This window comes from Ochotona princeps, chromosome 23 (assembly GCF_030435755.1).
Source record: "Ochotona princeps isolate mOchPri1 chromosome 23, mOchPri1.hap1, whole genome shotgun sequence".
Taxonomy (NCBI): domain Eukaryota; kingdom Metazoa; phylum Chordata; class Mammalia; order Lagomorpha; family Ochotonidae; genus Ochotona; species Ochotona princeps.
In genome coordinates, this window is record NC_080854.1 from 4,722,687 (window position 1) to 4,746,900 (window position 24,214).

Consider the following 24,214-nt stretch of genomic DNA (forward strand, 5'->3'; position numbering starts at 1 on the left):
CTCAGCCACAGATCTTGCGCATGCTAGTGGTTGGTCTGACACAACCCAGGATAACCCATCTCCCGTCTTTGGCCTTTGCCATCATATGCTGCAGCCTGGCCTGGCCTGGCCCACCGCCAGTCCCAACTCTGGCTAGTGGGTGTTGGTGCCTAGCCCTGCCCAGTCTGCCCCATCCCTGGCTTTCATGCAGACTGGTCAGTGTGATAACCTAGTGAGGCTTGGCATCACCCATACCCCATCCTGGCTCCTGCACATGGCAGTGTGCTATGGTTTGGCCTGGCCCTTCCTGTCTGCTTTTTACAAAGCCAACCCACACTCCTGGAGACAAGTGAGGCAGCCTTGCCTGGCCTGACCAACACCCAACCCTGACTCACCATCAGGAATGATGGCCCACTAGGGGAGTTGACTAACTTCTCCCACCTGGTCCACTCGCTGACCCAGATCTCAGGCATGCCAGTGGGTGTTAGGCCTTTTCTGGGTAGCCTGCCCCACAGTGTCAGCCTTTGTGTGTGCTGGTGGATGTTGCGGCACAGCCCGCCCCACACCCAATCCTTGGATGCACCTGTGGGTGCTACAGCCTGGATCAGCCGAGCCTGCTCCCAACCCCAGTATCCATGAATGTTGCTGAGTTCCATGGTCATGCCTAACTCAGTCTGTCACCACCCCCAGCCCTTGAGCAAACTAGCTGGTATGGCAATCCCACAGGGGTGAGCCCATGATCCCCCAGTTCTTTTGTGAGCTGGTTAGTGTCATGGGCCAGCCTAACATGGTCCACATGCTGCCCCCCACACTCACTGGTGGCTATTGTGATGGAGGCCTGCCAGACAGGCCACCCCCAGCCATGGCTTTTGTGTGCACCGGTAGGGGATGGTTGATACCAACAATCCCAGCTCAGGTCTCCCACATGGGTGATTGTGTTATTGGTTTGGCCCCAAAAGATACTCCAGTTTCCCTCCTCTAAATCACCCAGTCTCAGCCCACTCATGACCTGCAGGTGCAGTAGCCAGGTAGGTGGAAGTGCCTCAGAAGTCGCTCCTCACCTGCCACGTTCTCCCTTAGCAGTCCTCCCTCCCACACATCTCCAGACACCTTCCCTGAGCAACCCACAGCCCCCTGTGGCCAGTCCTCTGGCAGTGTGCCGTGCCTTGCCCCTGCCTGCCTACCCAGGGCCCACGCACGCTTGCTCAGGGATCCTCAGGTCCTGTCTGTTGGTGTGCCAGCTTCTGTGCCCTACATATCTTTTAAAAAAAGAATAGTTGACTGTGCTGACATACTGGTATAGTTACCACAAATTTGGCATTAAGCAGGCCCAGGATGCCCACCAGCTATTGGATGATTTTCTCACGGCAGTGTACTAGTTGCATAGGTACAATGCAACCTGAGGTGTTGCCTACAGCTGGGGTGCAATGGCTTCTAAATTGAATTCTTAATCAGCATTCATCCCACAGTTTGCCTACTATGTTTCTTTCAGTTCCTTTTTCACTTAGTAACTGGCAACTCCATCCCTCAGATTATAATTTCCTTAGAACTTCTCTTTTGGTAAGTTATTAATTAGTACAAAGTGTAAATTCCATAGGAACAAAAATATTTGGAGTAGATGTTTAGTCTGTTTGATGCACACACACTCTTTTGCTTTGTCTGGCATTTCGGCTCTATCTCCGTAAGTGCCCAACTCCGAATCTCATGCCACCGGATGGTGCTAACTGTTGTTCTTCCTTGCAGTATACACAATTGTAATAGTTATTATATTATCCTTGTAGATAATCTTTCCAACAACTAGGGCCCAAACTTTTTTCTTTTAGCAATAATTAACTCTTCTCTCTTTTTGATACTCCATATGCAGACTATTAAAATTCTGCTGGCTCTTTTGAAAATAAGAGAATTGGAAATGTTCTGCCTCTGTCGTTTCCATCTTGGTCAATATGCTTCCTCGATCATTACAGCAGTTTTCTCATTGGTTTTCTTGTTTCTGTTCAGGTTAGCTGTAGCTAACAGGAGTTGTAGTGTTGAACTGCAATTCAGTTGGTGTTGGTCCTCCAAACTTCCTAATTGTTTGTCAATGCAACCTAAGTCCTTAAAACAGCATTCAAAACTGACATGATTTCACCATTATTGTTGTCACTATGTTGTCTACTGTCAGCTTTGTTTAATCCATTGTTGTCAAAACAGGCTGTTTTGACAGTCTAAGGACACGACTCTTAGGTCCTATTGCTGTCACAGTGCCCGCAATATTTGGAATTTTCAGTTTCCTCTGAATGAATTTCTTTCTCTCTACATCCCTGAGTTTCGCCCCCAAGTTTCTTTCATGTCTTTTTACTCAGTTGTTGGCTTCTCAGTTCCCTTGCATGATTACCTTACTTAACATTATATTATCGCTGCATATTTCCACATTTCTTTCCTCCCCTGTTTTTCTCCATAGAATTTTTTTCCATGGTAAGGAGAATTTTTGTTTCTTTTGTTCATGGCTGTATCTTTAACACCTAGGTGAGTATCCGGCAGGTAATAAGTGTTCAAATACATTTTTGAATGAATACATATTTTTTGTTTTAGTTGTCTTGCCAGAAAGTTAAGAAAATAGCCAAGCAAATGTCAGATCTAGATCCGGATAGTACCACAGATGTGGAAGTTGTTACAGACGCTGAAGAAGAACTTATGAAAGAATGTGACGAACTGTGGAAAGATTTAGAAGATGTAAGTATCAAAAATTGCAAGTGTTAACAAATGTGCTATTCAGTATTGTTAGGGAGGAAATAACTATGCTGGTTTTCAAAAGTCATTATTTTGTGTGTTAATCATTTACTTAGGTGGAAAGGATCAAAGAATACTTTCTAAAAGATCTAATCACTGATTTATTTCTAATGAAAAATAGGAGTTAGCTTTTAAACGTAGGAGGAATGCACTAAGCAGAAAGAACAAAATTAGTAAGTTTGGCCAGAGTTGAGAGGGCTCTTTGTAGAATAATGTGGGTAATGCAAGTTACAGGAAGAAGGGTTTGGGGTGAGACTGGAGAGCTGGGGTTCAGAACATGAAGGGTTTTGTTGAGTGTGTAACATGGCGAGCCATGAGGGATTAGAAGCACAGCCATGACATGATCATGTACAGTTTAAACATTTTGTATTGAGAAATATTTCAGCTAGATATGCACAGATAAAATATAAATTCTTCATATTTTTTACCTTTGAAATGTAATCATTATTTATATTTTTTGATTTTTTTTTTTAGTTCAGAGAAGCAGTGTCTCTTTAAGGCTTATTCTCTTAGGATCTTAATTAGCTTATTTCTGTTTTGTTACTGGTTATTCTGTTTTGTTTTGTTTTTTTTTCCTATTTTTCTTTCGCTCTTAATCTCCCACTTTTTCCATTATCTGGCTTCTAATCCAACACAGCTTTTAGTTATTTTTTTAATGGAAAGATTTATTAGCTTTTGTTGGAAGGGCAGATTTACGAAGAGAAGTAGAGACAGGAAGAGAAAAATCTTTCATCTGGTTCACTCCCCAAATGGCCACAAGGCCAGAACCTCCAGAACTGAGTTATCTCAAGCCAGGAACTCCCCTAGATGTCTCCAACACGGTCCCAAAGCTTTGGGCCACGCTTTGCTGCTTTCCCAGTCCACAAGCAGGAAGCTGGAGGGCAAGTGGAGCAGCTGGGACCAAGCTGGCACCCGTAAGTGATGTTGTTGCTTTCATTTGGAGGATTAGCTAGTTGAGCCATCACACCAGCCCCATTAGTTTTTATTCGTTTTCCTTCTGTCTGCCTTCTTTCTTCTGATGTATTCACTTTGGAACCTATTGGACTATTTTCCTGTTGTCTTGCTTAGAAAGGTTATAAATGAACTCTTTCCTAAGATGCTTGAATACTGTTTTTAAAGGAGCAATACCTTGGGCTTGTACAAAAGGTTTGGAATGGATTTGTTTGTGCGTTACATAGCATGTGAAGGTGCAGGGAAAAATAGCCATGCATGTAACTTGTTTTTCTTTGCTTTCTAATTCAAGTGTCAGAAAAAGTTATTGCTTTTTGGAACGGAGACACTCACGGATTCAAATGCTCAGGTATAAATATTTTGTCCTTGCTAAAAAGTTAAGTAGATTTTTTTTTAAATAAAAACTGTATCTGTCTTTATCCTAACATAAAAAACGTTGCTAGTATTCATATGCTTCCTCATTTGGAAGATGGTCTGTTCTTTTTGATTGAAGAGTTTGAGTAGTATTCTCAAAACGCATTCTTTTAGGAAAAGCTGTTAAATGAGAGCATTTTCTTTGTTAGTTGCCTTTTTTTTTTTTTAGGATTTATTATTATTGGAAAGCCAGATATACAGAGAGGAGGAGAGACAGAGAGGAAGATCTTCCATCCGATGATTCACTCCCCAAGTGAGCCGCAACAGGCTGATCTGAAGCCGGGATCCAGGAACCTCTTCCGGGTCTCCCACGCGGGTGCAGGGTCCCAAAGCTTTGGGCCGTCCTCAACTGCTTTCCTAGGCCACAAGCAGGGAGCTGGATGGGAAGTGGAGCAGCTGGGATTAGAACCGGCGCCCATATGGGATCCCGGGGCTTTCAAGGCGAGGACTTTAGCCGCTAGGCCACACCGCCAGGCCCTTTGTTACTTGTCTTTTTAACATACACTTAACACTTACATGAATTACTTGTTGTTTCCTCTTAAGTTAAAATCTAGAGCATGATCCTAGTTTGTGGTAGGAATAATGGCAACTGTGTTTGGAATCTTAATTGGTTTTGCCATAGACTTTTAAAATATTATTTTTAATAATCATAGTTACAGAATTTAAAAAACTTAGAATTTAAGAAAAATCACTGGATCAGCAGAACAGGTTACGAATTTAAAGTATGACAAAGATGGTAGGTAAAATCTATCAGAAAGGGACGAATTAGTTAAATGACAGTGTTAACAGTAAAATTAATATAACTTCCATACAATGTCAATTCCAGATGCATTATCAAAATTTGTAAGCTTGGAAAATATTTGTGCAAGCCAGAAAGAGGGTAAAATTTCCTAGCTAATAATAGAAATCTAGGTATTATAAGGAACGGTTAGATGTATTTAACCACAGAAAAAAATAAAACATTTTAGTGTTAGAAAATTTTTTTTTAAGTTTATTTTTAGCTTTATTGGAAAGGCAGATATACAGAGAGGAGGAGAGACAGAAAGGAAGATCTTCCCTCCAGTGGTTCACTCCCCAAGTGACTACAGTGGCTGGAGCTGAGCTGATCCGAAGCCAGACGCCAGGAGCTCTTCTGGATCTCCCACACGGGTTGCAGGGTCTCAAGGCCTTGGGGTGTCCTTGACTGCTTTCCCAGGCCACAAGCAGGGAGCTGGATGGGAAGCAGGGCCGCTGGGATTAGAACCGGCACCCATATGAAATCCCGGCGCGTACAAGGCGAGGACTTTAACCACTGCACTATTGTGCCGGGCCCTAGTGTTAGAAATTCTAAGGACAGTCAAAAGACAGGTAATTGCAGTATCAGTTCTCCAGGGCTAATGAGGCTATGGTAAGTGACTGAAGAACCAATCTGATGCTACTCCTGTTACATATCATTACTCTTGAGGAGATATTTTGGGTGCAATGGAAAATATAAAGGCCAAGGTCCAGGATAAGAATGGAATTCCTCCGGATCACCAAAGGCTGTTCTTTGCTGTCAAGTAATGGGAGATAGAAGTACATTATCTGACTATAACATTCAAGTGGAGTCCACTGTTTATCTTACACTGAAACTTCTTGGGGCCTGGTGCGGTAACCTGATAGCTAAAGTCCTTGCTTTGCACGCACCAGGATCCCATATGGGCACCGGTTCTAATCCTGGTGGCCGCACTTCCTATCAAGCTCCCTGCTTGTGGCCTGGAAAGCAGTCGAGGACGGCCCAAAGCCTTGGGACCCTATACCTGCGTGGGAAACCCTGAGGAAGCTCCTGGCTTCTGGCTTCGGATCGATTTAGCCAATCCAAGGATGAAGACGCCCTCCCAATGCCCATTGGCCGACTTAGCCGGTCTAAGTCTCCAGTCACCCAGGTTTTGTTGTGATTGTTTGGCTGGGGTAGTGCTGAGTTTGTTCTGTTCTTCTTCTGCTCTGATAGGCAAGGGACTGCTGTATTCTCCATGTGCATCAGGTGGGGTGCTATTGTGTTAAGCATTTATATTAGGAACTTACTAGTACGGTGTTAAGATTTGTCTACATTTTTATTAGTGAGTAGCTATGATTAGTCCATAAAAATAACTTTGCTTTATTCATTTATTCTTTTGTAGCTTTCAATATCACTTATGCAAATGAAATGTTTGACTGCTGAGCTCAGTCAGTTGCAAAAAGAAACACCTACAGGTAAGATTTTGTTTTCAGTTTGTGTTTTTGTAAGAAATTAGTTTACTGATTACAAAAGAATTATGAGATTTGGGCTCCCTGAAATTGTTTTAGTTTCACTGATTTCAGGAAGTATTCCATTTCCTTCCTATACATTTTCAGGAAAATCTCTTTAAAAGAGATTTTGGGGGGCCCTGTGCGATAACCTAGTGGCTAAAGTCCTCACTTTGCATGCACTGGGATTCCACATAGGTGCCAGTTCTAAATCTTTTGCATGCACTGGGATCCCACATGGGTGCCAGTTCTAAGTCTGGCTGCCTTGCTTCCCATCCAGCTCCCTTCCTGTGGCCTGGGAAAGCAGCTGAGGATGGCCCAAAGCCTTGGGAACCTGCACCCTCCTGGGAGACCTGGAAGAGACTGCTGGCTCCTGGCTTTGGATTGGTGCAGCTTCAGCCATTGCAGTCACTTGGGGAGTGAACCATTGGACGGAAGATCTTCCTTTCTGTCTCTCCTCTCTGTATATCTCACCTTCCAATAAAAATAAAAAAATATATAGGTTTTGAAATTAAAAAAAAAGAGATTTATTTATTTTTATTGGAAAGGCAGATTAGATTTACAGAGATTAGGGAAGACAAAGATATTTCATCTGCTGGTTCACTGCCCAAATTGCCATCGCGGCCGGAGCTGAGCTGTTAAAAACGAGGGGTCAGGAGCTTCCTCCAGGTCTCCCACTTGAGTGCCCATTTGGGATCCTCGTGCATGCAACGTGAGTATTTAGCCATTGAGTTATCACACCGAGCCCAATTTTTGCCTTTTCATATGTAAAATAAATATTGATTTTTTTTTTTTTAAATTTTGAAACTTACTATTATAATATTAAGAGGTTGACTGGGGTAGACATTTAGTAGTCTAGTAGCTAAGAACTTTGTTAGGACGCCTGTGTCCTATGTCAAAGCATCTGATTGGATAGCCTGCTGGCTTCTAACACCAGCTTTCTGCTAACACAAACCCTGGGAACCTGGGATTGTGACTCTAGTAATTGAGTTCCTAGTGCCTTGGAGACCTATATTGAATTTCCGGCTCTCAGCTTGGGCCTTGCCAATTTGTAGTCATTGCAGGATGTGGGAGAAGTGAACCAGCAGGGGGAGCTCTTTCTCTCTCAAATAGAAGTAAAGGGGTGTGGGGAGAGGGGAGATGTGGGCTTTAAGGAAATGGTTAATTCATGAAGGCTTTGCTGAACAGCTGTTAGAATTAGTGACCCTAGACAAAAGTTTGAGTGGCCAGCGTTGGGTTGCAGTGGGATAAGCACTGTATAATTAAGCACCTGTAATTCCTGCATCCTATATAGATGCGTATTTGAGTTCCAGATGTTTGACAACAAGCTAGCTCCCTGCTGACGCACGTGGGGAAGTGGAGTACTTGGGCTCCTGGCACCGATGTAGGGCGGACACAGATGGAGTGCTTGGCTCCTCTCTCCAGTCTGCTGCAGCCAGATTGGAAGGTCTCTCTCTTTCTTTCTCTGTCATTCTGCCTTTTCAGTGAATGAATGAATGAATCTTGTTTTAAAAGAGAATTGAAGTAGGCTTGTCCCTTTTCCACTTCTGTCATGGAATGCCACAGCAAGTAATCACCTTCCTGGAAGCATGAGTCTGCTGGCCCCTTGTTCTGGGCTTCTCAGCCTTCAGAACTGTGTGAACTACATTCTGTTATGTATAAATTGCCCAGTCTATGCTAACTTGTTAGCTAAAATGGGCCAGCCTATGCCTCTGTTGCATGCGAGGTGATAGTGTGGTGTTGGTTTTTATTTTTTAAAAGATTGATTATATTGAACATCTTGTCCTATGTGTTTTTGTTTTTTTTTTTTTTGAGAAATGTCGGTTGAAGTCTTTTAATTTGTTGAATTTTCTTTTTTTAATTATTGGCTTGTAAAAGTTCTTTATATGTGCCAAATACTGACCCTTTATTAAAGAATTTTTAAAAGTTTGTCACCTGGTGTTTGCAGATATTTTGTTTCGTAGGGTGTTTTTTGCTTTGTTTTATGATGAAAAGAGTTTTAAAATTTTTATATATTTCAACTAGCATACTCTGTTTTTTCTTCAAATTATATTAATCTTTCACCTATATGTTTCAATTATTTATATATTTGATTGCATGTGTTTGTGGTAACATATCAGGAAATCTTTGCAGAATGAGTGTCCTGAATCTGTTTCCATGCTTTCCTAGAACAGTTGATAATTTTTCTTTGAAAATTTATTTTTTATTGGAAAGTTGGATATACAGCGAGGAGGAGAGACAGAGAGGAAGAACTTCTGTCCACTGATTCACTCCCCAAGTGACTGCAACAGCTGGAGCTGAGCCAGTCCAAAACCAGAAGCCAGGAGCCTCTTCCAGGTCTCCCACGCGGGTGCAGGGTCCCAAGGCTTTGGTCCATCCTCTGCTGCTTTCCCAGGCCACAAGCAGGGAGCTGGAGGGGAAGTGGAGCTTCCGGGATATGAACCGATGCCCATAGTGGAGCCCAGTGAATGCAAAGTGAGGACTTTAGGCCTAGGCTACTACGCCGGGCCCTATAGTTTTAGCTCATATTTTGTTCCTTGATCCATTTGAAATTAACTTGGATATGTTCTGAGGAAAGGGCTCCGATTCATTTTTCTCATGTTTTATACTATTTATTCTCATTGGGTTGTCTTATCGTCCTTGTTGATTATATTTGAACAATATGTGAGAACTGTTTTCCAGCCTCACTAATGTATTCCATTGGTTGGCGTATCTATCTGTGTACAACCAGTTCTGCATAGCACTGCTACACCATTTTGTTTAATGTAACCTTGTCATAAGCCTTGCAGTCTAAGTGTGAAATGACCTCCAACTTCCTCTTTTCCAAGATTATTTTATGCCCCTTGCAATTCTGTATGGACTTTCGGATGAATGTTTCTATTTCTTTGGGAAAAAAATCATGACTTTCGATAGGAATTTCCTTTCATCTTTGCTTTGGGTGGCTTGGATAGTTTAACAATATTAATTTTACAGTCTGTATGTATGGGATATCTTTTCATTTATTTGTGTTTCCTTTAGTTTATCTCAGCAATGTTATGCATTTTTCAGTGTGCAATTTTTTTGCCTCAGAAGCTAAATTTTTTTTTAGGTATTTTGTTCCATTTGATGCTGTGTGTAAACAAATTCAAAGCAGAAGCATTACCCTCTTCCTCACTTGACACATACCCCATTGCCTGGGACCCAGAAGGCACAGGTTATCCTGTCACAGAGGTCCTGCTCCCAGTGGCCGCCACACTGGAAGCATGTTGAAGACCTCTCTGTGTTTAGATTCCACTGTATTGTGTTGGTTGAATTGATTATTTGAGTGAATATTGTAATGTTCTTCTTGACCATACTGACAAAAAGGAGATTTTTATTTTTAAACTTAAATCTTAGAACCTGGCGAGTTCTGTGGCATTGTGAATAAGCCTGCCACCTGCTATGCTTGCATCTTAAATGGAAACCAGTTTGCTTTGTGTCCCTACCTCTGCTCCCAGTCCAGCTCCCTGCCAGTGTACCTGGGAAAACAGCAGAGAAGGTCAAGCACTTGGGTTCCTGCACCCACAAGGGAGATCTGGCTTCCAGCCTGCATAGCTCGGTTGTTGCCGCCAGCTGGAGAGGGAAACTGTGGGGACAGAACATCCCCCTAGCTATCTCCCCATCTCCCTTTCTGTACCTGTGCCTTCCAAATAAATAAATCCTAAAAATTCTTCATTCCGGGCCTGCCGCGTAGCCTAGCAGCTAAAATCTTCGCCTTGAAAACATCAGGATCCCATATGGGTGCCGGCTCTAATCCCAGCTCCTCCACATCCCATCAGGCTCCCTGCTTGTGGCCTGGGAAAGCAGTCGAGGATGGACCAAATCTTGGGACCCTGCACCTGCATGGGAGACCTGGAAGAAGCTCCTGCTTCTTGGCTTTGGATTAACTCAGCTCCCACTGTTGAGGCCACTTGGGGAGTGAATCAGTGGACGGAAGATCTTCCTCTCTGTCTCTCCTCCTCTCTATATATCTGACTTTCCAATAAAAATAAATAAATCTTAAAAAATAGAACCAAATGGTAAGTATTTACCAAAATTATATGTAGCTGGTTGCATATAGAAGAAATTCAATAAAAATCATTTTATAAAATGCAGATATTTTATAAAGAGCTGTATGATACAAGACAGAAAGGGAAAGAATTTTCTTAAGTCACAAGATCGAATTCTTGAGAATTAGCTAAGCATGTATAATCATTTTGTTTTACTTTGTTTTTGTAGTTGTTCCTCTTAATGAAGATATTCTGGTAACATTAGGAAAAGAAGAGGTAAGTCACTTAATGAATTTGTACAAATCCCTAAAATTTATGATTAGAACTGTTTTAGGTATGCTTATGCCATAATAAATGGCGTGAAATCACTTTAAAATCGTATTTTTCCATTTTTTTGTGTGTATTGAACTGAATTTTTGAAAAAGTGTTTCTTTATTTGAAAGCCACTTACAGAGAGGGAGAGACAGATGGACATGTCCCTTTCTGGTTCACTCCCAAGATGGCCACAGTAGCTGGGGCTGGAGCGGCTGGAGCAGCTTCTTGTGGGATCCAGAAGCTGGAGCAGCTTCTTGTGGGCACTGGCTGCGTTCTCCACTGCTTTCCCAGGAGCATAGAAGGGAGCTGGTTGGAAGTAGAGCACACAGTACTTGGGCCAATCCCCTTACCCGGTGTCCATGGACACCGTGGTGGTCCCTGACCAACATTTTCTAAACTAATTTTTATTTGTGTGTTTCATCGAGTTGTGTTCTCATCCACTGGTTCATTCCTAGAATGGCGGGGGCTAAAACCAAAGCTGCCCAGGTGGGTAGCAGAGAGCTCCTTCCTCCCAGGAACTGCATTGGCATGGAGGGTAGAGATATGAGTCAGAGAGGAGTATCGAGCCCATACCTTCTGATATGGGACGTAGGTGATTTAACCACCAGCGAAAATATCTGCTCTAAGCGGAGTGTTTTTACAAGATTTGAATTTTGAACTGAATTTTTATGTCACACCCATTGCTAAAGTTAATATGTAAACTATTGTCTTACATCTGGAGTTCAGTTGATTAAACTCTGTGAACAGTAAAAGACTTAATATACCTAGATGGCATACACATACATCTATCTCTTCTGCTGTTATGGACTGAGCATTTGATATTAGGAAGGAGGACCTTTAGAAGATGACTAAATTCTCAGCTGTCATAATTGAATGTGTTGGACAAAGGGATTGTTCACATACCAGGTAGGATTCAATGGGACAGCAAGAGATTTCATCACCTTACTCAAGGCGTCTTGCAGGCCTGGCATGATGTTCAATGGCTACATCCTCACCTTGTACATGCTGAGATCCCAAATGGACACCACATCTTGTCCTCACTGCTCCGTTTCTCTTCTGCTCCCTACTAGTATCTTGGGAAAGCAGTCCAGGACGACCCAAGGCCTTGGGACCCTGCACCTGCGTGGGTGACCTGGATGAAGCTCCTGGCTCCTGGCTTCAGATTAGCTCAGCTTCTCCTGTTGGGGTCATTTGGGGAGTTAACCAGTAGACAGAAGATCTTTCTGCCTCTTTCTCTCTGTAAAACTGTCTTTCCAGTAAAAATAAATAAATCTTAAAAAAAAAATCTTGGAGTTTGAAACTGGAAGGTTTATTTTAAAACTTTTCTGTTTAATATTGTCAGACCACAGTTGACCTCAGATAACTGAAATTGCAGAAAACAAAATTGCAAGTAAGAGAAGGCAGGGCTGCTATATGTGTGAAGAACTTCTAAAAGTTCCTACAACATGGAACTAAATATTAAATGAATTTCTTGCAAAAATTTGGACTTCATGCCTGTGTGCGCATTTCTGGTCAGGGCTGTGTTTGTTCTCGTCTGTACTCCGTTCGTTCTGTATTTCCATCTTTAGACTATCTCTGTTGTCTTTTTCATTGCAGCTTTATGGTCAATGTTTTCTTTTTGAAGATTTATTTATTTTTATTGGAAAGTCAGATATACAGAGACGAGGAGAGACAGAGAAGAAGATCTTCCGTCCGATGATTCACTCCCCAAGCGACCGCAATGGCTGCAGTTGGGCTGATCTGAAGCCAGGAGCCAGGAACCTCTTCCAGGTCTCCCACACGGGTGCAGGGTCCCAGGATTTGGGCCATCCTCAACTGCTTTCCCAGGCCACAAGCAGGGAGCTGGATGGGAAGTGGAGAAGCCGGGATTAGAACCAGCGTCCATATTGGATTCCGGGCGTGCCATGCGAGGACTTTAACCACTACACTATTGCGCCAGGCCCATCTTTATGGTCAATGTTGAACTCAGCTGGATGTGTTCTCTATGTGAGCTGTTTCCACAATTGATTCACATTTCCGTGGGCCCAGGCATCTGACAGGCAGGTTTAGGGTTGACTCAACTCTTTCATAGGGTTGACCCTATAAAAGTTCACTGGAGGGCCCGGTGGCGTGGCCTAGCGGCTAAAGTCCTCGCCTTGAAAGCCCCGGGATCCCATATGGGCGCCGGTTCTAATCCCGGCAGCTCCACTTCCCATCCAGCTCCCTGCTTGTGGCCTGGGAAAGCAGTCGAGGACGGCCCAAAGCATTGGGACACTGCACCCGCATGGGAGACCCGGAAGAGGTTCCAGGTTCCCGGCTTCGGATTGGCGCGTACCGGCCCATTGCGGCTCACTTGGGGAGTGAATCATCGGACGGAAGATCTTCCTCTCTGTCTCTCCTCCTCTGTGTATATCTGGCTGTAATAAAATGAATAAATCTTTAAAAAAAAAAGTTCACTGGAGTTTTCATTGAAATTTCAGTGAATCTGTGTTATTTTGGGAGAACTTAGCTTTTTATCATAGTCTGCAGATCTCACTGTTAATATGGTGAATAACATGGGTTTTCAAAATGATTTGAATGGCTTCATAAACTGCAGTGCTGTGATCATACCTACCTTGCTCGGGTGTATTAATCTTATTTATTGCTGAATTTATGTTGATAGTACGTTATAATTTGTCATCTGTGTTTCTGAGGTTTCTGTGGTTTTCTTGTGATATCTTTGTTAGTCTTTCACAGATGGATAATATTAATTTCATGAACTAATCTGAGGAGTATCTTTTTATAACAGAATGTGTTTATAATCACTGTCACATTTTTTGCAAGTACCTGAATTCAGAGGTAAAGTCAGCTCAACCTGGACCTTTCCAATAAACAGAATATAAGTGAAGAGATACTGAATGATAAATACTTTTCTTCTGTAAAAATTTTAACTATAAATTTAGTATGTTTAGAGTAACATGGTAGCCTAGTAGCTAACGTCCTCGCCTTGCATGTGCCGGCATCCCGTATAGCTGCCAGTTCGTATCCTGGCTACTCCTCTTCCCATCCAGCTCCCAGCCTGTGGCCTGGGAAAGCAACAGATTACCCTGCCCCCACTTGGGAGACCCAGAAGAAGCTCCTGGCTCCTTGCTTCTGATCGGCTCAGCTCTGGCTGCAGCAGCCACTTGGGGAGTCAACCCTCTTCCCAAGATCTTTCAAACAAGATCTTATTCTCTATCTCTGCTTCTCTCTATAAATCTGCCTTTTCAAGAAAAAAAATCTTTTAAAAAAAGAAAAAGAAAAAAATTAGGGCCCCACGCAATAGCGTAGTGGTTAAGGTACTCGCCTTGAGTGTGCCGAGATCCCATTTGGGCGCCAGTTCTAATGCCGGCGGCCCCACTTCCCATCCAGCTCCCTGCCTGTGGCCTGGGAAAGCAGTCGAGGACAGCCCAAGACTTTGGGACCCTGCACCTGTGTGGGAGACCTGGAGGAGGTTCCTGGTTCCCGGCTTCGGATTGGCGCAGCACCAGCCGTTGCAGCCACTTGGGGAGTGAACAATCGGATGGAAGATCTTCTTCTCTGTCTCTCCTCCTCTCTGTATATCTGCCTTTCCAATAAAATAAATAAATAAATCTTTAAAAAAAAAAGAAAAAAATTTAATATCTTTAGAAGTCTTTCCATAATATGTTACCTAAAGTAGCCATCCCTCATGCTTTCCTCTTATTTTACTTTATTTGTTCTTCATGGCATTTGTTCATTTGCTGGAGTTATATATTGTTTGTCTGGATCCGTTTGTTTGTTCTGTTCGCCTTTGTATCCCTGCCTCTTTAATGATGCCTGCTGGACAATAACTGATTAATAATTAAAACTTGTGTAATTACTGAAAGCTCATCATTGATTTCTGTTTCAGCAAAAATACATTGTTCATATATTTTTATATTTAAAATACAATGTTAGCAGAAATTTAGTTATGTATACACTTTGTAATTATACACAAACTTATATATAATATTTTTATTTTTAGAATAGAATGTAACCAGAAATTTAGCTGTGTGTTTTTACTTTTCTCCTATACTTTTTTTTTTTAAAGATTTATTTTATTTTTATTACAAAGTCAGATATACTGAGAGGAGGAGAGACAGAGAGGAAGTGGAGCTGCCGGGATCAGAACCAGCAGCCATATGGGATCAAGGCGAGGACCTTAGCCACTAGGCCACACTGCCGAGCCCATCCTATACTTTTTATACTGTTGATTCCTAAGTTGTAGAATCCTTGCCCAGTGTGTCAATTTTACATAATTCAGAAATAAACTATATGATAAAACTAAGCAATTAATTTGAATTGTTTTGTTCTAGTTCCAAAAATTGCGGCATGATCTTGAAATGGTGCTATCTTGTATTCAGTCAAAGAATGCAAAGTTAAAGGAAGACTTACAGAGGTATAGTTATATCAGAATTTACGTTTATTGTTGATATATATTGAGTTGGTATTTTAATTTGGCTAATTTTTTTTTCCTATATGTAAAGAGAGCAACAATGGTTGGATGAACAGGAGCAGATAAAGGAAACTCTGAATGTACTGCAGAGTGAGTTGAAAAATCAGGTTTCGACATTTCCTGAATCAAGGTATTAAATTTTTGTTCTAAATTTTTAAACTAAGAGAAAACTTACATATGTATATATAGTACATGAAATGTAGTTCGAAGAAGATAAATGTTACTAGGGGCCATGTGTGGTGCTCTAACTTTTACCAACTGTTAGTTACATATTCTTTTTGTTGTTCATTTTTATTTTTTAAACATTCGAGAGGCCAGAGCTCCCATCCTCTTACCCGCTTCTCCAGTGACTGGGTCGGGGACAGGCTGAAGCTGGGAGCTGAAAGTCAACTCTGCTCTCTCCCAGGGTACGGCATTGGCAGGGAGCCGGATCGAAGTCTGAAAAGGACTCAACCTGGCACTCCGATTAAGTGCTGGCGCTACACGCAGCGTCCGGGGCCTTGTCCAGATGCCTCCCCCGGCAGAGGACCTGTTGTTGCACCTTTAGTTTCCCTACATGCTACGTTAAAAATATAACTTTCATGGGGACAGTTATTTGGCTTGAGCAAACGAAGCTTCCTCAGAGTTGTTGATCAAGTATAATCAGTTGCCTGTGTATATTATTTCATCAGTTCAATGTTTCCCTTAATTTTTCATCAGAGTGTTTAATGAGCTGAAAACAAAAATTCTGAAGATAAAAAAACATAAGAAGAAACTTTTAACTGCCTTGGGTGAGTTTCTGGAAGACCACTTTCCTCTGCCTGATGAAAGTGCTAAGAAAAAAAAGGTAAGTTCTAGAGAAGACATTCCTGCTGAAAATCATTTCTGAAGTTAGTTCAGCTAGATGCAAATGGACATTTTCTTGTATAGTTCAGTGTCACACACAGAGCTACAGAAGTATGCTATCAAAGTTATTGAAAAATTAGAAACCACCTAATTGTGCAATTAAGTAGGATAAGTTAAATGCACTTTTTGTATTGTTTCCTTATGATGGTAAAATTCAACTTTTAAAACATAAGGTAGGGGGCTCGGCAGCGTGGCCTAGTGGCTAAGGTCCTCGCCTTGATCCCATATGGCTGCTGGTTCTAATCCTGGCAGCTCCACTTCCTCTCTATCTCTCCTCCTCTCAGTATATCTGACTTTGTAATAAAAATAAAATAAATCTTTAAAAAAAAAAAAAAACATAAGGTAGGGCCCGATGCAGTAGTGTACTGGTTAAAGTCCTTGCCTTGCACGTGCTGGGATCCCATATGGTCACTGGTTCTAATCCCAGCGGTCCTGCTTGTGGCATGGAAAGCAGTGGAGGACGGCCCAAAGCCTTGGGACCCTGCATCTGCGTGGGAGATCCGGAGGAGCTCCTGACTCCTGGTTTCGGATTGGCCTAGCACCAGCCGTTGTGGTCACTTGCTGAGTGAAGCATTGGAGGGAAAATCTTGCTCTCTGTCTCTCATCCTCTCTGTATATCCACCTTTCCAATAAAAATAAATAAATCTTAAAAAAAAGTAATGTATTGAGCAACATAAAGCAGTTAATAAAATACAATTTGCTGTTAAATTAATAAAACACAGATCACTATGTTGTAGAATCTAATTTTTTTTTAAGATTTGCTTTAATTTCAAATGCAGAGTTATTGAAGGAAGAACTCTTTTTACCCAGCTGGTTCAATTCCCCAGATGGCCACATTGGCACAGCTTAACCTGTCTCCCAGGTCATAGCAAGGAGCTGGATTGGAAGTGGAGCAACTGAGACCTAAACTGCTGCCCATGTGGGGATACCTGTTCTGCAGGCAGAGCCTTACTTATTATACCAGGGCATTCATTCACTCTTGGAATCTAATGTTTATGAAAAGATGTATCGCTACTTGTTATTTGAGTCCTGGGCCTGTAGATGAAATTAGTTTTTCCTTTTTATTATTTTCTGAATTTCTCATGATTAATATGTGTAACTTTTTAGATCAGAATATTCTTGAAAATTTGTCATTTTATTGTTAATCACTGGATAGTAGGTATGGTAAAATGACCATTTTTGAGAAAAGTAAATAGCTATCATTTTTTGGCAAAAAGGTTATGAACAACCTCTTTAGTCATTTTTCTTGAATGCAAGCTATTTAAGGAAATAAAACATATGATGTTGGAATAGACTTTGAAACTGACACCTGCATCATCTCTAAGACATGGGTATGGTTTAATCACTGTTTGTCATAAAACCTTTTATGGTTCTCTGAATGATGGAATCTGTAGACACCTTAGAATAATGACTTTGTGCTCTGGACTTTGTGCCTTCAACCTGATCTCCATTGTTCTTCATCCATTTTTGTCACAAATCTATTCAACCAAACTCTGGTGATGCCAAAAAAAAATTTTTTTTCCCCTCACTTTTCTGTGCCTTATACATTCTAGTTCCCTTGCTTAGAAACACTTCCTGTTTTGGGAAGGTGGCAAATTTCTACGTTAAGATAGCTCAGACATCTTTTGTGTGCAGGATTGTGAAATTTAGGGGACTTTGTTACTTTACATGAAATGATTTCATAATTTTCAATTATATCTCCTTCCCTCAACCATACACTCTGAGCTACTTGAAATGTTGAATTCATCTTTGTATTTCTTTTATACCTGTGTGTCTTCTGTACTGTCCCCGAGTTTGTGTTTTAAAAAGGGATTTCCTGGGAAGGCAGAGTTAGAGACAGGGAGATGTGAGCAGCTTCGTCCGAGCTGAGCCAGCAGTTTTAACAGAACCCAGCTACCTGAACTGTCATCACTGCCTCACAGAGTGATCCCAGCAGGAAGCTAGAAGCAGGAGCTGGAAGCAGGAAGTGAACTTCTGCGTTCTGTATGAGACGCTGGTCTTAAATATCAGCCTATTGACCCTTTCCTAAGCTCACATTCATTGAATGAATTCGAGTATTTTAGCAAAAGGAGAAAAGGTTCTGGTTTTTCCTTGCAGTAAGTTATTTGTTTTCCTCTTTTTGTGATTTCCTCTAGGCTTTGTGTTTCTGACGCACTATCTCCCATTCTCTTTCTGTTATTTACTCTTCTTACTAATTTCTGAAGTTACAGTCTTCTGTTGACATCAGTCCCAAAGAAGATGCCCCAAAATTTCTTTCACTTTGGTTGTTGTATGACACCCAGGTCATGTGGAAGACTGGGTTAATTTTTTTTTTAAAGATTTTATTATTATTGGAAAGCCGGATATACAGAGAGGAGGAGAGACAGAGAGGAAGATCTTCCATCCGATGTTTTCACTCCCCAAGTGAGCCGCAATGGGCCGGTGCGCGCCGATCCAATGCCGGGAACCAGGAACCTCTTCCAGGTCTCCCACGCAGGTGCAGGGTCCCAAAGGTTTGGGCCGTCCTCAACTGCTTTCCCAGGCCACAAGTAGGGAGCTGGATGGGAAGTGGAGCTTCCGGGATTAGAACCGGCGCCCATATGGGATCCCGGGGCTTTCAAGGCGAGGACTTTAGCTGCTAGGCTACGCCGCTGGGCCCGTTAATTTTTTTTTTTAAGATTTATTTATTCTTATTGGAAAGACAGATTTACAGAGAAAGGTGGGGGACAAGAAGAGGGAGAGAGATTCCCACCTACCGGTTCCCTATCTCAAATGGCTGCAATGGTCAGAGAAGAGCTGATTAGAAGCTTGGTACTTCTTCCAGGTCTCCCATGGGGTGCAGAATCCCAAGGCTTTGGGCCATTCTTCTCTGCTTCCTCAGGCCATTAGTAGACAGCTGGATGGGAAATGGAGCAGCAGGTTCAGGAGCCAGTGCCCATATGGGATGCTGGGTGGCACTGTCAGGCAGGGATCGCCTATTGAGCCAGTGTGCTGGCTCACAATTCTTTTTAAATCACTTTATTAATGAAAGTTAGTTCATTACAATTGAAATTAAGAAATATTAATGTTGGGGCCTGCTACAGTGGCCTAGTGGCTAAAGTCCTCAACTTGTGTGCACCTGGATCACATATGGGCACTGGTTTGTGTCCTGGCAGCCCCACTTCCCATCCAGCTCCCTACTTGCGGCCTAGGAAAGCAGTTGAGGGTGACCCAAAGCCTTGGGACCCTGCACCCATGTGGGAGACTTGGAAGAGGCTCCTGGTTTCAGATCAACTCAGCTCCAGCTGTTGCTGCCACTTGGGGAGTGAATCAGTGGACGGAAGTTTTTTCTATCACTCCTCCTCTCCGTAAATCTGACTTTCCAATAAAAATAAATCAATCTTTTTAAAAAACATATTAATATTAAAATCTTGCAGTTCAGCCTAATAGTCTGCCATTAGTCAAGTTGAAATGTTCATGTATTTTTTTAAAGAGAAACGTTGAAGAATCAACTGCACAACTGATAACGTTGCATGAAATATTAGAGGTAAGTTTTTCCTTTCGTTTGTTTTGCCTTGAATCTGCCTCAGTCATTTTTGAACAGTTAACACTCAGGCTGGCAAAACAAATCTGTGCCAATGCTTAGTAAAAATACTTAGAATATTTTTTGCTCAAATTTAGTCTCTTGTCTTCTTCAGAATGAATGAAAGTGTGGAATGAATGTGAAATTAAAGTGTTGCCCTTAATCTCCTTAAGATTTATTGAAATAATAAATACTTACAATATTTTTCTTGCTGCTATTTCGTATTTGTATAGTTGTATTGGCGGAATCGTTACTTGGCAGTTTTGTGCTCTCAAATATAAGAGTTAATAATCTTTCCACAAAATTAAAAATATGGGTACAAAATTTCCCGAAATGATATCCGTTGCTTATCAAAACTGAGTCATGGCAACTATCTCTGTCTGACATGAACTTTGGGTTGTAAATCTTTGTCTTTAAAAATCATTTGAACTTCAATCAGATTATGTTACCATTAAATACTTTAGAAAATCTTGATGATGGTAATTTATAACAAATTGGCCAAAGAAGAAAATGAAATTAATGTATGTGTTTAAAAATTGTTATTAAATTGAGAAGAGAACAATGTCAGAAAACATGTTTCATTATAGTTTATTGAATTGGTAGCCAAAGTTTTCTTTTGTGTCCAGCTGACAAATTTTTGTGTGTCAGGATATCTAAATACAAAATATTTTTGCTGTGGAAAGAAAAATACAGATATTTCTTAGATCTGTAACCATAATTCCTTAGATCTTTCTAGATATTTCTGTTTATATAGAATAAAACTTTCTCATGACAGTTTTTAAGTAAAATTATTATTTGACAAATATTGAAAGTCATTAACTGCAAATAAATAGATGTAAAGTCTGATTTTTTTTAGCTATTTCTGACATTTATAAGATTTTGGTTCATACAATTAAATTTAGAAATGAAAAGAAAGATTTTAAGTTGTAATAAAATAAATATCTTAATTCTTTATTCTAAAAAAAAAAAAGATCAAAGGCTTTTTTCTCCAATGATATTTTATCATAAATTGTGATACTGGGCTGGCATGTGGTGCAGTGTGTTAAGCTGCCGCTTGGAGTGCATCCCTTATCAGAGTGCTGGTTGGAGACCCTGACTGCTCTGCTTCCAATCCAGCTCCCTACTAGTATGCCTGGGAAAGTGGTAGCGATGGTCCCTGCTCCTACCTGGGTGACTCAGATTTAGGTTTTGGGCTCCTGGCTTTGGCCTGTGCTAGACCTGTCAGGTGTGGCCATTTGAGTAGTAAACCCTACTCCTCCCTCCTTTCCTTCTCTTTCCTCTACCCTACCGTTAAAACAAAGAAGCAAATAAATCTTTTCAGGAAAGAATTGTGCTATTAGTATTATGAAGTATGATTGTCATTAGAGCTTGGCATGTTAATTTTGCTTATTTCAGTGGTACTTTGCATAAATTATGTCTTTTTTGGGTTGCTTAAAATACCAGCATCTTTTAGTTAAAGCTAAAACTTGGAAATTCAGACATAGTCTAATCCATAATTTGCCACTGAGGATTCCCTTAACTTTTGGAGGTTCTGATTAAAAAAAAAATTTAATTTCTAATAAATTTCATATTTTTGATGATACAAATTTGTGGAAACATCAGATAGTAGCTGGGAAAATAAGAAAAAATTTCACTGTTTTATAGAACATTAGTATTTGAAGAATTGTGAATACCTGTTTCTTGACAAAATGTTCCTAAAGTCATTGGATTTAGAATAAACAAATGATTCTCAGTTGACATTAACAACCTTTCCTAAACTTAGTAGATTACTTTATTTTGCAAGTACTAAGAACCATGTTTTGTAGACCAATTTCTTAGAATGTAATTTGGGGGAATACTAACCAAAAATACTAAATCAAATACAAAAGGTATTGAACTATTTTCAATTTATGACCATAACCCCTCAGTATTCATGATTAGGAAATTTATGAGGGCGAGTTGGTGGCACAGTGAGCTAAGCTGACATGTGCAATATCGGCATCCCGTATTCTGCTCTGCTTCTAATCCAGCTCCCTGTTAATGCTGCTGCTAAGACCATGGATTATGGCCTAGGTACTGCAGTCTCTGCCACCCATGTGGGAGGCCTGGGTGCAGTTCTTGGTTTCTGGCTTCCACCAGGTCCAGCTTTGGTATTGTAGCCATTTGACAAATAAACCAACAGATGTAACATCTGTATCTATGAATCTGTCAAATAAATGTGTGGTTCTTTTTTTTTTTAAGAAATGAAAATATTTGGATGGATATTGTACAAGAAGTTAAACTGCAACTTGAACACCTGCATCCCATTTCAGAGTGCCTAGTTTTGGGCTTGGCTCCACTTCTAGTCCAGCTTCCTGCTCATGTGCCTGGAAGACAGCAGAGGATAGTCCCTGCCACCCATCTGGGAGACCTGGTGCGGCCGGCCCAGTCCCAGTGCTGCAGCCCTTGGGGAGTTAGCAGTGAATGGAGGATCTCTGCTCTTTCCTTCCCTTCCTTTCCCTTCTCTTCCTTCCCCTGCCTTCCTCTCCTCTCTCCCCCTCTGTTGCTTTGCCTTTCAGATATATAATGATTAATAAAAAAGTTGTGATGATAAAATTGTTTTGAAGATTTTTTAAAAGAAATAGATATAAGATTTTGTTTTGTTTTTACTTGAAAGACAGAGTTACAGAGAGAAGGGGAGAGAGGAGCGAGAGAAAGAAACAACTTCCATTCACCTGCTCACTCCCCAAATAGCGGCAAAGGCTGCAGCTGGAACTGTCTGAAAGCAGGAGCCCGGAGCTTCCTCCAGGCCTCCCATGTGGCTGCAGGGGCCCAAGGGCTTGAGCCATTCTCTGTTCTTTTGCAAGCTATATGCAGGGAGTTGGATAGGAAGTGGAGCAGCTTGGACTCAAACTGGCACCCGTATGGGATACTGACAACACAAGTGGAAGCTTAGCCTACAAAGTCATGGCGCTGGCCCCTAAAATAAGATTTATGTATTTATATGGAAGTCAAAGTTACAGACAGAGGAGCAGAGACATAGAGAGATCTCCCTTCTGCTGTTTCTCTCCCCAAGTGCACACAGTGGCCAGAGCGGGACCAGGCTCAGAGCAGGAGCCCAGAGCTGCGTCCAGATCTTACACGGGCAGTTGGACTATCATCTTCTCCTTTTTCTGGGTGTATTGGGAATCCATGGAGCTGAATCACAAGCAGACAGGACTGGAGGCAGCACCCATATGGGATGCCAGCCCCCGTGCCCTTTGTTTGAAGATTTGTAGAACAGGTGTTTTTGGAAAAGGCAAAACTGATGCTCTTGCCCCCAAACATTACAGCAGATTGGATTTCTTTTGGATTTCGAGTATATTTTGTTGTATGTTCATTTTTTTTGAAGTTTCCATTTTTACTCTAAGAAAGTTTTAATCCAAAGTGAAGACTTGTAAATGTTTGCTAGCCAATTTTTAGGAAATGTTTTCGAAATAAGCTGCAGGCATTCATTTTAAGCTTTTTCCATTCACTAGTATAAAGTCAGTTATTTACGTTAGTAAATAAAAATTACGACATAGACAGTTTTTCAAGGAGAAATCAATATTTTGTGGAAAAATTTTCTGTTTTATTGTAGTTGTAACAAGCCATATTTTAATCATTATTTTTTCTAGACTCTTATAAATAGGTTATTTGATGCTCCACATAATCCATATGTCAAAATTACTGATTCCTTTTGGCCTCCTTATATTGAACTGCTGCTGCGTAATGGAATTGCCTTGAGACATCCAGAAGATCCAACTCAAATAAGATTGGAAGCCTTCCATCAGTAATCAAATGGCCTCTTTCACACAGTGAAGAGTCCTGTCATTCAAGGATATTAGAAACATGGGGCTTACTGTATAAAGAACATTATTTGCAAATGACAACACTTAGTCCAGCTTCCTTTTATCCTTAAATGATGCATGCCGCCACCCATTATTCATTGCTAAATGGGCCTTTCTAAGTAATTTGGTGTCTTAAACTGTATGGGCAAAAATGCAAATAAAAATATTCCAGACTCATAAAACATTTAATGTACCTTACATCATGCAATATTCTTTGGGAAATTCTTTCTTAATTTATGATATTGCTAATACTTTTCTTTTAAAATTTATGTATCTGTGTATTTTGAGTTCCACCTGGTACTTAGCTCCTTTATATTTGGCAGGTGTAATGCAAAGGTGATTCAATTTGCAGATCGTTTCTAAGTCGAAGTAGTATCTGTAGAAGACTGCATACTTTTAAGTGTTTATCAAATTAGTTTCATGTCTACTGCCTTATTTCTAGATTGGTTAAAAATTGTGATATAAAGAGCTAATGGGTGAAGATTGCCTAAAAACTGCATTTTAATATGTAGTATGCCAATGGCATGATTAATCTACTCTTGATTCTGCTCATTATTACCAATATTGTTTGTAGCATTTTGTTAATTTTCTGTAAATAAAAGTCTAATTATCTCCATCTGTTGATTATGTGGAATGTTTTTTAAAATAGAAAAGACTTTTTCTTAGAAGCTAATCAAGATATCATATAGCAAAAACAGCAACAAAAATGTTATATGGTAGTCATTCAGGATGACATGTATCTTTTCTTTTTAAGATTTATTTGTTTTTATTGGAAAGTCAGATATACAGAGAGGAGGAGAGACAGAGAGGAAGATCTGTCCGATGATTC

General features: G+C 40.9%; 1 protein-coding gene across 1 annotated transcript; it reads left to right on the forward strand.

Moving 5' to 3' along the window:
* The first annotated feature begins 766 nt into the window (after positions 1–766).
* CENPK (centromere protein K) lies at positions 767–23,981 on the forward strand. Its single transcript, XM_058679992.1, has 11 exons — positions 767–860; positions 2,420–2,433; positions 2,551–2,691; positions 3,992–4,048; positions 6,252–6,324; positions 10,594–10,640; positions 14,993–15,075; positions 15,164–15,262; positions 15,832–15,958; positions 19,469–19,522; positions 23,173–23,981. The coding sequence occupies exons 1-11, from the start codon at positions 767–769 to the stop codon at positions 23,329–23,331; spliced, it is 948 nt and encodes a 315-aa protein (XP_058535975.1). The 3' UTR covers positions 23,332–23,981.
* Positions 23,982–24,214: the final 233 nt, after the last annotated feature.